The sequence below is a fragment of the Myxine glutinosa genome, chromosome 6 (assembly GCF_964187855.1).
Source record: "Myxine glutinosa chromosome 6, kmMyxGlut1.1, whole genome shotgun sequence".
NCBI lineage: Eukaryota > Metazoa > Chordata > Myxini > Myxiniformes > Myxinidae > Myxine > Myxine glutinosa.
Genome location: NC_136266.1, coordinates 150,202,044 through 150,215,578, shown reverse-complemented (window position 1 = coordinate 150,215,578; position 13,535 = coordinate 150,202,044). Strand labels below are relative to the sequence as shown.

The 13,535-nt window shown below is 42.2% G+C and overlaps 1 protein-coding gene across 7 annotated transcripts in view; it reads right to left on the bottom strand.

Annotated features, from left to right (window-relative positions):
• Window positions 1-7,137: 7,137 nt before the first annotated feature.
• LOC137429477 (tensin-3) overlaps window positions 7,138-13,535 on the bottom strand; it is a 386,475-nt gene continuing 380,077 nt past the window's right edge. For all 7 annotated transcript variants that reach the window (XM_068119427.2, XM_078780742.1, XM_078780746.1 and 4 more), the window contains 7 exons: window positions 13,292-13,396; window positions 13,059-13,136; window positions 12,898-12,966; window positions 12,614-12,779; window positions 12,322-12,390; window positions 12,076-12,105; window positions 7,138-7,691 (listed from right to left, as the gene is read on the bottom strand). In XM_068119427.2, the coding sequence (XP_067975528.2) occupies window positions 7,547-7,691; window positions 12,076-12,105; window positions 12,322-12,390; window positions 12,614-12,779; window positions 12,898-12,966; window positions 13,059-13,136; window positions 13,292-13,396 (662 nt within the window). In that variant the 3' untranslated portion in view covers window positions 7,138-7,546. The remainder of the gene's footprint in view (window positions 7,692-12,075; window positions 12,106-12,321; window positions 12,391-12,613; window positions 12,780-12,897; window positions 12,967-13,058; window positions 13,137-13,291; window positions 13,397-13,535) is intronic.

Genomic DNA, 13,535 nt, shown 5'->3' with positions numbered 1-13,535 from the left:
GAGCCTCGACCAGAGGGTGGTTGTCACCCACAAACACTCGTCGCGAGCTGTTCCATTGTCTGTTGATTCCCATTCTGCTGTTTTTGTCTCATAATCAAGATAAATTTGGAACAGCCCTTAAACTAACACCAAGCAGATCAATTTTTATATTTAAATATAAAATCATTTTCTCATTAATTCATAATCATAAAATCATTTAATCCGTGTCACCCATGCTATTTATCTAGCAAATTTCGTCAAAAAAAACACAACAAGTTTTAGTTATGGCGGGAAAACTGAAAAAAAATTCTCTATTTAAAACGGGTGTACACGATTGTACACGTGTACGGACCTTACCGAACCTTACCGACCCGGCAAACAAATCGCCTCATGGTGCACTTCATGAGCCGACTTGCCCGCAGACCAGAGTAAGGCTCTTAACACCCAGCGTATACCGTACGCATCCTCGCAAACACACGAATAATAGAATCATTTAAACCGTTCCATCCGTGACTTTTACCTTGGACGGTCGTGACAAAAATACTTTTACACTCCTTGGATTACCTACGGAATGCAAGTCCCACACACCAAATCCTCCATCTTCAGAATTCATATTTCATAATGGACAGATCCCCAAGACGTCATGCTTACATGCTCACCTTGGCGACGTCCACTCGAAATTTCAGCGGTGCCTCCATATTGTGGTAGAATTTCGTGTATGACTCACAGGACTCCAATGACCGGACTCAGGTTTACCAAAAGGTCTGGTTTATTATTCACTTCATTCCATTTACCAAATAATACCGCATTATTCAATGGCTGAGATTAACTCTTTTCCATGGTCCTTTTCGTTCGGCTGATGTTCTTCCGCAGCGCCGTACTCGTTCATTCCATCGTTCCGTCGGGCAGGGCTTCTGAGGACAAGTCTACTTTACTCAACGTTTGCTCTCGTTATATCGCCAAACTGGACTTAATCTCCTCTCCGCTAATGTCCCGAGGTCATGCATCGCACCGAGTCCTGGCATCAGCTCGCTCCCCTCCTGCTGTGATTTCCATTTACACAGCAGGGGGGGGGTGCTCTAGCCTGGGGCCTTGACCAGGTGTTTCAAGAGATTACATTGTTCATACACATAAAATGTATCTGCTTTGTTACCAGGTTAATTAATAAGTTACCAGGGCCAATCAATATGTTACACTGAGTTACACTTCCACAATCGGGTTTAGTCCTTTGTTAATGGCTCAGGCTTCGGATTTCTAAACCGCTCGGCAATTTCCATCTTGTCCACGGTCCGAGCGGGAGTTATCTCCCTGCTTTGCGGTCGGATTGGCACTCAGGTATTTGGGACTCCATTGACCAATCACCCTGGCCAATTTCGACCGGGAAGGAGCGTTATAATTTCCAGGATTGGGGGATGGCCAGCTTAAGAGACAAGAGGATTAACTCCCCCTTGGTAAGGGGAGCGCCGACCCCCCGAATCCACGACAAGCTGTTCACCACCATCTCTTATCTTCCCCCATCCAAAACCTTGATCTTTTCTACCCCCGCTATTTCACCCCAGATCTACTTTTTTGGAAATTCCAACTTCTTTCCTGGAAGTCCTTGCAGTGTTCATATGTTTTATACCTCTCCCACCTCCCCCCAAGCCTTCTCCCTCCCACATTTCTCTCGATGTCCCTGCTCTCAAATGTTGTTTTTGTGTCCTTCCCCCTCTCTCCCCATCTTGTCTACCGCTCCCCTTATTTTGTGTTTTGTGTGTCGGTTTGACTTTTTGTGTGATTAATGTTGGCTCTTTCACGAGCCTCGATCTTGTATACAAAAAAAAAAAAAGGGTATATTTTATTATGAATTCTCTTGCGTCATTTGATGTAATGTGGCATCCTACTATATTAAATAAGGCAATTCTGTGTAGTTTTGTGTGTGTGTGTGTGTGTGTGTGTGTATTAGTGCTGGGCCGATATCAGAATTGGTAATCAGCACAGGCCATTATCAGCAATATTTCCGTAATCAGCATTGGCCGATTGGAGTCAGTGAGAGTGCCGATTACCGATTACAGTTATTCTGTATACAACCCAAAAACCTTGAGTAGCTTTCACCCTAGTTTTGGACGAATTTCAATGAGTAAAAAAAACAAAACAATGTTGCATTAACAGACGTTTCAAGTAGATGTGCAGAAACATTCTTTATAAACAGCTGATAATCATCGGGTGATTGGGAGAAAAAAATTGGCTTGGTCATTTTAAAAACATCAATACAGCAAATGGCTCGGAAATCGAGTGTTATCAATAATTGTATTTTGCTTTGAAACCCAAAAATAGAAACAACGTAATCTTTCTAAAGCACACTCGATTCATATAAATCAACCAATTGCTTTAGAAACGTGGATGAGGTGATGAAGGTGATGAAGATGCCCTTTGCCCTTTAGAAAGGTGATGAAGGCGTGGATGAGGGTTTCTGCAGCCGTGGAGGAGAGGGATGGACGGAGACGGGCGATGTTTTTCAGGTGAAAGAGGCTGTCTTTGTGATGTGTTTAGTGTATTTGTCGAAGGAGAGGGTTTGGTCAAAGATGATGCCAAGATTCCGGATGTGAGGGGAGGTGGATACTGGGAAACCGTCGATGTTGAGGGCAAAGTTATGGGTGGATTTGGTGAGCGTTTTTGGGCCAATGATGATTATTTCAGATTTATCATAGATAAGTTTGAGGAAGTTGATTTGAAGCCAGGATTTTATTTCAGTGATGCAGTTTGTCAGGATAGAGTGGGTGGCGGTGGAGATGGACTTGGTGGAGATGAAAAGCTGGATGTCATCGGCAAAGCAGTGGAATTGGAGACCATGACGGCGGATTAAGTGACCAAGGGGGGACAGGTACAGGATGAAGAGGAGGGGGCCAAGAACTGAACCTTGGGGGACACCTTGGGGGAGGGGAGCAGTGGGGGATTTGCAGTTATTGATGGAGATGAACTGGCGTCTGTCAGAGAGGTATGATTTGATCCAAGAGAGGGCAGTGCGGGTAATGTTAAAGGTGGTTTCAAGTCGGGTGAGGAGGATGGTGTGATTGATGGTGTCAAAGGCGGTGCTGAGGTCGAGGAGGATGAGAATGTTGAAGTTGCCAGCGTCAGAGGAGAGGAGAAGGTCGTTGGTGATTTTGAGGAGAGCAGTTTCAGTGCTGTGGTTGGAGCGGAATCCGGATTGGAATGTTTCATTCAGGTTATTGGCAGAGAGGTGATGTTTGAGTTGAGTGGCTACAGCGCGTTCCAAAACTTTTGACAGAAAGGGTAGGTTGGAGATGGGTCTGAAGTTATTTAGGGTGTCAGGGTTGAGTCCAGGTTTTTTCAGAATGGGGGTAACAGCAGCAATTTTGAGGGATGGTGGGATGATGCCTGTAGACAGGGAGGAGTTTATTGTTGCAGTCATAAGTGGAGAGAGAGCAGGAGGAGAGGCCTTGACAAAGCTGGAGGGGATGGGGTCAAGAGTGCAGGTGGCAGTTTTCATTCCTATGAGGAGTTCAGAGAGGTCAGTAGGGGAGACTGGGGAGAACTGAGACAGGGGTTGGCAGGATAAGGGGGGGCAGGTGGTTTGAGGGGGAGCAGGTGCGGTGGTGGTTAAGCTGTTGTAGATGTTGTCAATTTTGCATTGGAAGAATGAAAGGAAGGAGATGCAGTTGTCTACTGTGAATGACTGGGTGGTGGTGTTCAGGGGGCTGAGGAGTTTGTTTATTGTAGAGAAGAGTGCTTTTGGGTTTCCGGAGCCAGAGTGGATAATTTGAGAGTAGTAGGCGGAGCGGGCGTGGGAGAGGGCATCTTTGTAGTGTTGTAGGTGGTCCTTATATGCTTGGGAGTGAATTGTGAGACCTGTTTTATTGCGGAGTCTTTCAAGTTGGCGAGCACGAGTTTTCATCAGGCGGAGTTCAGGGGTAAACCAGGGAGCAGAATGGGTGAAAGAAACTGTTTTGGTTTTTATAGGTGCAAGCTGGTCAAGGAAGGAGGAGAGAGTGTGGTTGTAGTAGTCAGTGAGGTCAGAAGGGGTGTGGAGGTCAACGAAGGGAGAAGTGGACATTTTTTCAGAGAGGGTGGATGAGAATGAGGTAGGTGAAAGAGCGTTTAGCTTACGGAAGTTGATAGTGCGATAATGCCTTGGTGCTGGGGTGGGGATGTTGATGGTCATAGTGATGGCTAAGTGGTCAGAGAGGGTGAGGTCGGAGCCAGAGAGATGGTGCAAAATTAATCCAGTAGAGCAGACAAGGTCCAGAATGTGACCACAGTTATGGGTAGGAAAGTTGACATGTTGAGTGAGGTTAAAGCAGGTGAGTAAATCAGTGAAGTCAGTGGTTATTGTGGAGTCAGTGGAGTCCATGTGGATATTGAAATCACCGAGGAGGAGGATTGAGGGGGAGAGGGAACAGAGCTGGGTCAGAAAGTAGGAGAAGTCAGACAGGAATGATGGGTGTGGTTTGGGAGGGCGGTAGACGACAGCCATGACCGACATTTTGTATAAAACTTGCTTTTCACATGACCAGAGAAGTATGAAATGCTTCATGTTATATCCGTCAATAACTTATGGAATGAGCACACAGTGGCTCATCATTAGTTTGAAAATGACAGAATGCTGTTCTGTTTGGTACACCAATTGATTGGACAAGTGATTTAAAATGTATCGATTCACAGCCACTCAATAACGTCAATCCGTCAATCATGAGCACGGCACTGATTTGGCATGGTATGCACTTCATGTGTGCACAATGCACTATGACGTCATTACTTATCACTCTCTAATCAGCAACGGAATCAGCCGATTTGTATTAAAAAAAATTAAACGGTAATAGATTCTTGTCAAATTTTCTAATCTGCCCAGCACGAGTGTGTACGTACAGTACATGTATCCTAAAACAAATTTTCTAACAATCTCCCTGGGAAAAATAAATCCTCCCTCCCTGCGAGGATGACTTGTGATTTATGCCTGTGTACATGCCACAATGCAAGTGGTTTACTGACCCCGCTGCAGACAGAGGGGATTATTAGCCACAACACAAATATATATTTGCCCCAGCACCCCCAATTACTAAAATGTCTTAACAGCGAAGGTGACAAGTGACTCTGCTGGACATGGTATTTTAATGTGTCTTGTCCATCAAAACAGCAGCAAAGCAGGCAGTAGTGAAACTTGGAACACAGTACAAAGTCACACTGTGGACTTTACATACTTTATACAAGCAATGGAGTATAAAATATCACTTTGATGATATATATATATATATGTATATATTATATAATGAGGCAGTCATAAATAGAAATAAACATAAAAAGTCATACGTATATAAAATTACCATCTTCAGCATTTTCCGTTAAAACGTCTTTGAAGAGCTTTGGACATACACATGGTCTGAAACCGAATCTCTACAGAATAAATGGTGGAATGGATCCGAAATCAAATATCTACAGAATGTTTGCTGGACTTGGGCATTAAGTGCTAGATCTAATAATCAGATGGGAAACAAAGTGACACGGAAATACATTTTAACGCATTATCGGGTAAATCTTGCTTCGGGAGAACAAACCCTGGGATACTTTGTGACTAATTGAACTACCATTGGTGTATTTCTCTAAAGTGTCCTGTCGGACTACCAACATTCTGATGCAATAATACTCTTACGCCAAGTCTGTCATTCCAGGATAAAGGTGTTTTCGTAGAATAAACAGTAAAAAGAAACAATAGTTTCAGCAGGATCTGTACAAAGAAACAATTTAAAATAGGGTAAAAAAATTAACGATTGACAAACCTCAACTCCTAATCTTTCAATCCACCAGCTCTTTCCATCAGTCAGACATGCAAGTTTAGCACTTATGATAATGTAACTAAGAATAAATCAAAATAACTGGATGGTTTTCCCTTCGTATGAGGATACAGTGAATTGTAGTCCTCGGTTACATCATCGGTCTTTTCGATTCTGCCAATCATCACCCTGTTAACCTCCTGAACACCTCAATACGCGCCTTCTCAACGTACATTAAGCTATCAAACACCTGGCATTTACAAACCTTAAAAACATCACCTGCCATTTACAAACCTTACAAACAACAACATCCAGAGGCCAGACACAGGTCTGACCGGATCCGAATCGCAACGTTAGAACTTTCTGAATCTGCAAAATGAAATACAATGACTCACAATGGGGAGGACAGCAAGTTCAGTATAAAACTGTACCAATTATAGCAATAGTATTCAATTGTCATTGTTCCACAAAATAAAATATAAAGCTGCTTTACTGGTACTGCACAAGGATATAGACCTATATTTCTTTGGGCTGATCTGTCACAATAGCACAATAAATACAGTCACATATTGAATGACACGAACAATTGCATCACGTTATAAAAACAACAACAATTCCTCCAAACATCTGGAAATGGCAGCAAAATTCAGTTGGGTTGTAACTACTTTCTTAAACTCATCCTCACCCAACTTTTGCACAACTCCTTGCAAAAAAAAAAAAATAATAATAATTTGTGATACAGAGCAGGCAAAGGATAGTAGAAATCTTCGAAGAATAGAAAAGGAAATCCAGAAATACCTCCGGCGATCTCACATCCCTTATTACTGAACTCTAAATGAACAAACAAGCCTGTATAGTCCAGCGAAGCTCAGGTTTAGTTTTTATGCCATCTTGTTTGATCCATGACTAAGCTGACCAAACCAACTGGGATTCCGCAGTGCCAACTGCAGGAAGGCTGAATGTCGGAACGCGAGCTCCTTTAAATGTGGACGTAAAGATGGCTGCCTTCTCTAAACTTAGATCGAAGACGTTCAAGAACTCAGGCTAACTTTCCAAAAAAAAGTGAAGGCTACTGTGGAATGTACCGTGGCTAAATTACCCGAGTAAGTAGACTACCTTCAGTTGGTGGGAGCGCTGGGGTGTGGCTATGGCTTAGGCGTAACGGACCACAAAATTTCCTTCTAATACCGTGCATCATGTTCCGAAGACTCAAGAAAAAGTATTAAATGGCTTCTGATAGGGCATGGCATATTGAAGTCAGCAAAGTGCATCGGTATCACAGGATAGCTTCCCGCTTCAAGGATGGGGCAAATATACGTTGAATTTAAAATCGCTACCCAGGATCAAACAGGGACATACCCATGAATTAAGAAACCAAATGAGGATGTGATTAAGTAAACAGGTTGTGGACTTTACTTTTATACAGTGTCGCTCAAAGATTATTCATCCGACAAAACCACAAGGCCCCGATTGAAATAGAAAGTGCTACCAGTCTGCCATTTGAGAACACAAACTTGCGGATTACAAAATGGCTGATGCTGGAGCACAACACATGCATGCTTGCTTGTCCAACAGACAAACATGCACGTGGAGTTCTCCATAAATTTGTATTTTTCATGGAAAGTTACTGAGCAAAGGCAGCATGCCTTCATTTCCAACTCAAGACTAACATCAGAAGTTAAGCAGCATGGAGCAGTATGGAAGAGTGTATGAGCTGAGGATCAGGACAAACAGTAGAGACTAAATGCGTGTTCGAAAGAATAATAATGCCAGGATGATGAGCATATCGAGTTAGCGCATTATGAAATGGGTTCCTCGTTCAGCAGGGCCTTGCACACGAATCCAGTGATTGCAGCAGCCGGTTGATCACGCTCCAGCTCCGCAAACACGTGACACTGGTTGTCGCCATGGCTGCCTTGTTTCCGTGCCACGAATCCAAACATACTGCAAATAGTTGGATTGAGGGTAAAATGAATGCATAATAAATGAAACATTCCCGGGATGTTTTGTTTGCTGTATGTTTTGCATTGAATAATCATTTAGATTTGTAATGATTTAGATTTGCAGGATGTGTCCTACGATGTATACTATTCGGGTATTCACTTCAATGCACAAGATCTTGCATTTAAAAAATAAATTCAGATGAGGTTTAACATTTCCTTCCATATTTTAATCACTTTTTTGTTCTCACTTCCTTTTTCTTTTTTCTACAAGAGCAAGGCTCATGGTAGAGCAAGGTTAAATTGGCACTGGGGGTAGTGGGGCAATAATTGGTAATAACCAGCAAGGGACTAAACAAACAGAAAAGGAAGAGATGTAGAGAAGGGGAGGAAACATTGAAACCAGGAAGTAAGAGGGATGGTTTACAAAAGGTTAATGGAGGTAATGAAGATTATGGGATGACAAGAGATGACGATGCGCAGCCTGCTTGAAGACGTGGAGGGAAGAGTGAGACAGAACAGTCTATGCAAGTCGGCGGAAGGTGGTGCAAGGTGGTGCAAGGTGGTGCGAGATGGTGCAAGGTGGTGCAAGGTGGTGCAAGGTGGTGCAAGGTGGTGCGAGGTGGTGCAAGGTGCTGCGAGGTGGTGTGAGGCTGTGCGAGGTGGTGCGAGATGGTGCAAGGTGGTGCAAGGTGGTGCAAGGTGGTACGAGGTGGTGCAAGGTGCTGCGAGGCGGTGCGAGGTGGTGTGAGGTGGTGCAAGGTGGTGCAAGGTGGTGCAAGGTGGTGCAAGGTGGTGCAAGGTGGTGCAAGGTGGTGCAAGACAGCTCCACAAATGGAAGAAAAGAGGATTAAGAGACGTGGTGCGCTGTCAGCCTGGGTTTTGGAAATTTGAGCTAATACCCTTTCTACTTTTGATACATTCCTTTGGACAATGTATCAAAGGTAGAAAGAGTGTTATCTCTCTAAACACATACTTGATGGGTGAAATGCTCTTACTCCATTAATTGTTCAACAAACTTCACATCCTGCTAATTACTCTTCTTCTTCATGCTTAGCTCTTCACTTTGAAGTCATTAATTTAAAAAAGCATATATTAATAAAAACATATTCAGCTTATCAATTCACCACAAGAGATAGTAAAAATGTAGTTGGTGGATCTGGACAATCTAACTCAGATACATGGTGAGTAAGGTGGGGTGAACCCCCCCCCCCCCTACCCCCCTCGACCCCTTCAACCTGCTCGCCCCTTCACCAACTCTGGATAACCTCCATGGTTGGAGTTATATTCAATATCCTGAATCACTGCATTGGACGGCCCATTGGCTGATGATATAGTGTTGGGGAATTTCAAGTGAAAAGGTTCACAACACTGATAGGCCAGATCTCGATCTGGAACTGAACCAAAATCTACCAGCCTTGTTCTTATCATCTAACCAACTCATCCACCAAGTTTTGTCATAGCTCGTCTACAACTTCTTGAGATATTATGTTGTCATATATATTGTTTGTGGCCCTATTTCTCAATGGTGAAGAATCACTTTAAAAAAAAAAAAATTCTCAAATCCGGATCCGGATTCAAATCTTCACCAAAATTGAATGTGTTTGGCCTTGTCACGCACCTAACCTGTCCACCAAGTTTCGTCCGAATCCGTCCATAACGTTTTGAGATATTGTGTTCAAAAACAAATGGACAGACAAACAAAGACAGGGGTGAAAAATACCTCCACCCACATTTGGTGGCGGAGGTAACAAAAAGAATCGAGGAGGATGTGTGCGAGTATACTTGTGTGCATTTATTATACATGGGTACCTGTTGCCCCCTCCTTACCCAATTCCCCAAAAAAGGTATCTGGCCCCAACTTACTCTATCCATACAGAAGTCGAGTCTCATGGAAAGAGATGAGAGGTCAAACAGTAACAATAGATGGAGGAGGTGAAAAAAAAGTTGAATACTGTAAAAAATAGACACATTACCTGTGTTTTCAAATCTATCGATATACGTAGTTGATAAATAAGAAAAGTAATTGAATTCGTGCAGGTAAGCTTTGTGTTGGTAAAGTAACTGGGCCTGGCTGTTTGCACAATATTTTCACTTCCTTATAGCATTTCACTTTGCAGACAGGGTCAGTATGACCCTTAGATGGAGATTAACCTGGGGACCCTGCTGGATGAGATCCCTCTGTATCTTTTGAATCATGGTTCCCAAAAGCATGCTCAATCCTGTAATGTTCTCTCACAAATTACTCTTTTTTTTTTACAAAATTTCCAAAATCGGGAAATTAAATCGTGTCCCATGACTTTTGGCTCTGACCCCAAAGCATTTTTGAAGTGCCTCATGACCAGATGTCATTGCAAATAAATAAACAAGAAGACGTCATGCAGGGCATGAGACTTGCAAAATCCACCCCCAAAAAGGTTGCCATTGATCCATTAAATTGTCCATTTCATCGAGATTAATAGTGACGGTCTTGATCAAAGCTTGGGTCACTAGGATCAAAAGTGACGATTTTTCAGATGAAAATTGATGATTTTAGAAGTTTGACCTTGAGTTGACATTTGGCCTTTTGACCTTAAAATAGTTGGTTTCCCAATTCAGTGATGCACGATGCAAATGCTGTTAAATTTTCAAGTCCATTGGATGAAAATTTATGATTTTTCAAATTAAAATTAATGATTTTTCAGATGAGAGTTAATGATTTTTCTGATGAAAATTGATGATTTTTCAGATGAAAATTTATGACTTTGGAAGTTTGACCTTGAGTTGACCTTTGACCTCAAACATTCTTGACTTCCCAATTCAGTGAGGCAGTATTCAAATTCGGTTAAATTCTCAAGTCAATCGGATGAAAAGTGACGATTTTTCAGATGAAAATTGATGATTTTGGAAGTTTGACCTAGAGTTGACTAACCTCTGACATTTTGGGCTCAGAAATAGTTGGTTTACCAATTTATTGAGGAACTATGCAAACGCTGTTCTATTACCAAGTCAATCAGATGAAAATTGACGGGTTTTCAGATGAAAATTGATGATTTTGGAAGTTTGATCTTGAGATGACCTTTGACCTTTTGACCTCAAAAATAGTTGGTTTCCCCATTTAGTGACTCAAGGTGCAAATCCTGTTCAATGTTCAAGTCAATCGGATGAAAATTGATGGTTTGTCAGATGAAAATTGATGATTTTGGAAGTTTGACCTTGAGCTGACCTTTGACCATTTGACCTCAAAAATAGATGGTTTCCCTATTTAGTGACTTAATGTGCAAATGCTGTTCAATTTTAAGTCAATCGGATAAAAAATGGCGATTTTAGAAATTTGACCTCCAGGTGACCTTTGACCTCAAAATCAATAGGCTTCTCAATTATGATGCCCTTTACAACTTGGTGAAGTTTCATGACGATCGGTTTAGAATTGTGACCTGTAGGCGACTGACATACAGACAAAAAACAAACAGACAAACAGACAGAACTAGAACGGGCACTCGGTAGAGCGCATACCTTCGCCGCAGCTACTGTTCTGTACTTGGTAAAAATACGATTTTGACCTTTTCGTGACCTTGACCTTTGACCCGATTGCTCCCAAAATCTAATCAAATGTGTCCCGTATAATAACCAATCATCCCACCAAATTTCATGCAATTCGGTTGAATACTTTTTGAGTTATGCGAATAACATACACACACACACACAGACATACAAATAAATACACAGCGATCAAAACATAACCTTCCGCTTTTGCGAAGGTAATAACAAACGCAACCGACCAATATACCTGAAAAATCTTCGATTTTGCAAGTAATAAATCCAAAGTGTGTGTTGGTAGCAGAGATGCTAACATTATATAAATTAACAATAGTTCCCAAAAGCATAAACAATCCTGTCATCTTCTCTCATAATTTTCTAAAGCCAAATTTGAAGAAAAAATATCGTGTGTCCCATGATGGCTCTGATCCCAAAATCATTTGATGTGCCGCATGCCCAGATGTTATTGCATACAAGTGCCAAATATGAAATAAATCATTGTGGAATACAGGCTTCGATGACCTGATGGATGGCACCCAAAATATAAGCCCCAGCCGAGCTGACGCCCTGTTGGGGGTTAGAAACCCCTCCACATCTGCTAAATGGAAGGATGTAAATATTTACATTCTTGATCATATTTTTTGAGGAATACATTTTTTTATTAACATGCGGAACATTTCTACATGCTCGTTTGGGTTACGATAAACAAGCAACTTTCCGGGCACAATAATTTGCATTTAATTTTCAGCAAAAAGAGAAACCAAAAAAAAAGTGCAAATAGAGTTGTTGGATAAATACTCTTCCCTATCACGTGGAAGAGGTTAAAGTAGAGAGAATAAAAATATACCAATTTAAAAAATGTATCCTACCTGGCAGAATTCCCCTCATCAATTGGCCACCTGTAAGCAGACACACATTGAGGTTATTTAACAAAGTGTCAAAGTTCACCTTGAAGTGCACATTGTGTGAAAAACTGCTGTATTTTTTAACTTGAACACGTGCCACTACTCAAGAAAAGCATCACTAAATCTACTTTGTATCATTCAAAAGCGTAAAAGCATTTCTAGTATCCGAGGTGTTGTCTCCACAACAGATTGTAATGCAAGCATGATTACTTCCTCTGCTGCGGGTCCACGTCACAGAAGGTGATGCTGCTCGCTTTGTAGTATCTTCGAAAGAACACCCTGTAAGGTAAATGGGATCGTTAGCGTCTGCACGTGATAATGCACCATTAAAAGTTGCTTTTTCTCTCTCGCGCTTTAAAAAAAAGGAAAATAAGGAAGTGACATTTTCAGACTTTGGTTGCAAGATTGTGCCTCAAATTCGCCAATCAAGTAAGAAAGTCTCGGTTGCTTATTACGCTGCTCGATCGAGTTTGCATGCGTGCGTTTTCTGTGCGTTCCTGACTTGCGCTGGTGATCGGTCAGCGTGATTCCTTGGGCGGCTGCTTTGAAGTGCACGACCGTGGGCTCCGAGGGAGGATTGTCCAACGTTAACCTGATGGCTCTTCCCAAAGCCTCCGGCCCTGTTAGCGATTCCAGTTCCACCGTACCCAGGTAAAGAACGTTGCAAGCTAAAAGGTGAAGATATATTGAAAATAATGAGAAAAAGGGAAAACAAAACAAGATGGAACAAAGAGGGAAATGAGAAAATAAAAGATAACAAAGCAATTACAACTTGTCTGAACCCACCAGCTCCCTGCTTGAGGATCTCTGAAGTGTGGTTTTCTGCAGAGTCTACATCGACACCTTCTGTCGGGTCTATGGGCACAGTAGATGAAAAAGCAATGACTCATCAGACAGAAAAATCCAAGCAAACTTATCTGTTCCAAAGGGAAAACGTGCTCAGTTACCTTGACACGGTATGACCAAACGGCACGGCAGGGCGAGCGGTGTTATGGAATGCTGATACACCAAGGCGGACAGACTTCCTGTTGAGTTGAAATGGACAGAAAAAGTGCAAATTCAGTTATTTATTATGGGCCTACTTGTCTTCCAAAAGGCATTCAAGGTGTGAGTAAATGAAATTACAAATGAGTCGTTGTTCAATAAAAGTTTAGACGTGTGCAGCAGGTGATGAACATACCGAAGGTTGGCTCGTTAATACAACCTTTCAGCCGCACACCCTTGCTTGTTGACTCAATGAGGTAATGCCTCACCAACTCACTTCCCAGTTCCCCGAGCATGCCATCTGTGAAAATACACCAGAGAACTGAGAATCAGACATCATGCTGACCGTACGCATGGTGAAAGGTGGCAGGGCCTTCCTATTAGAGGCTCTTCCCAACCGGTAGACCAGACAAATTCCTTCTCCACTCAGTAAGGTATAA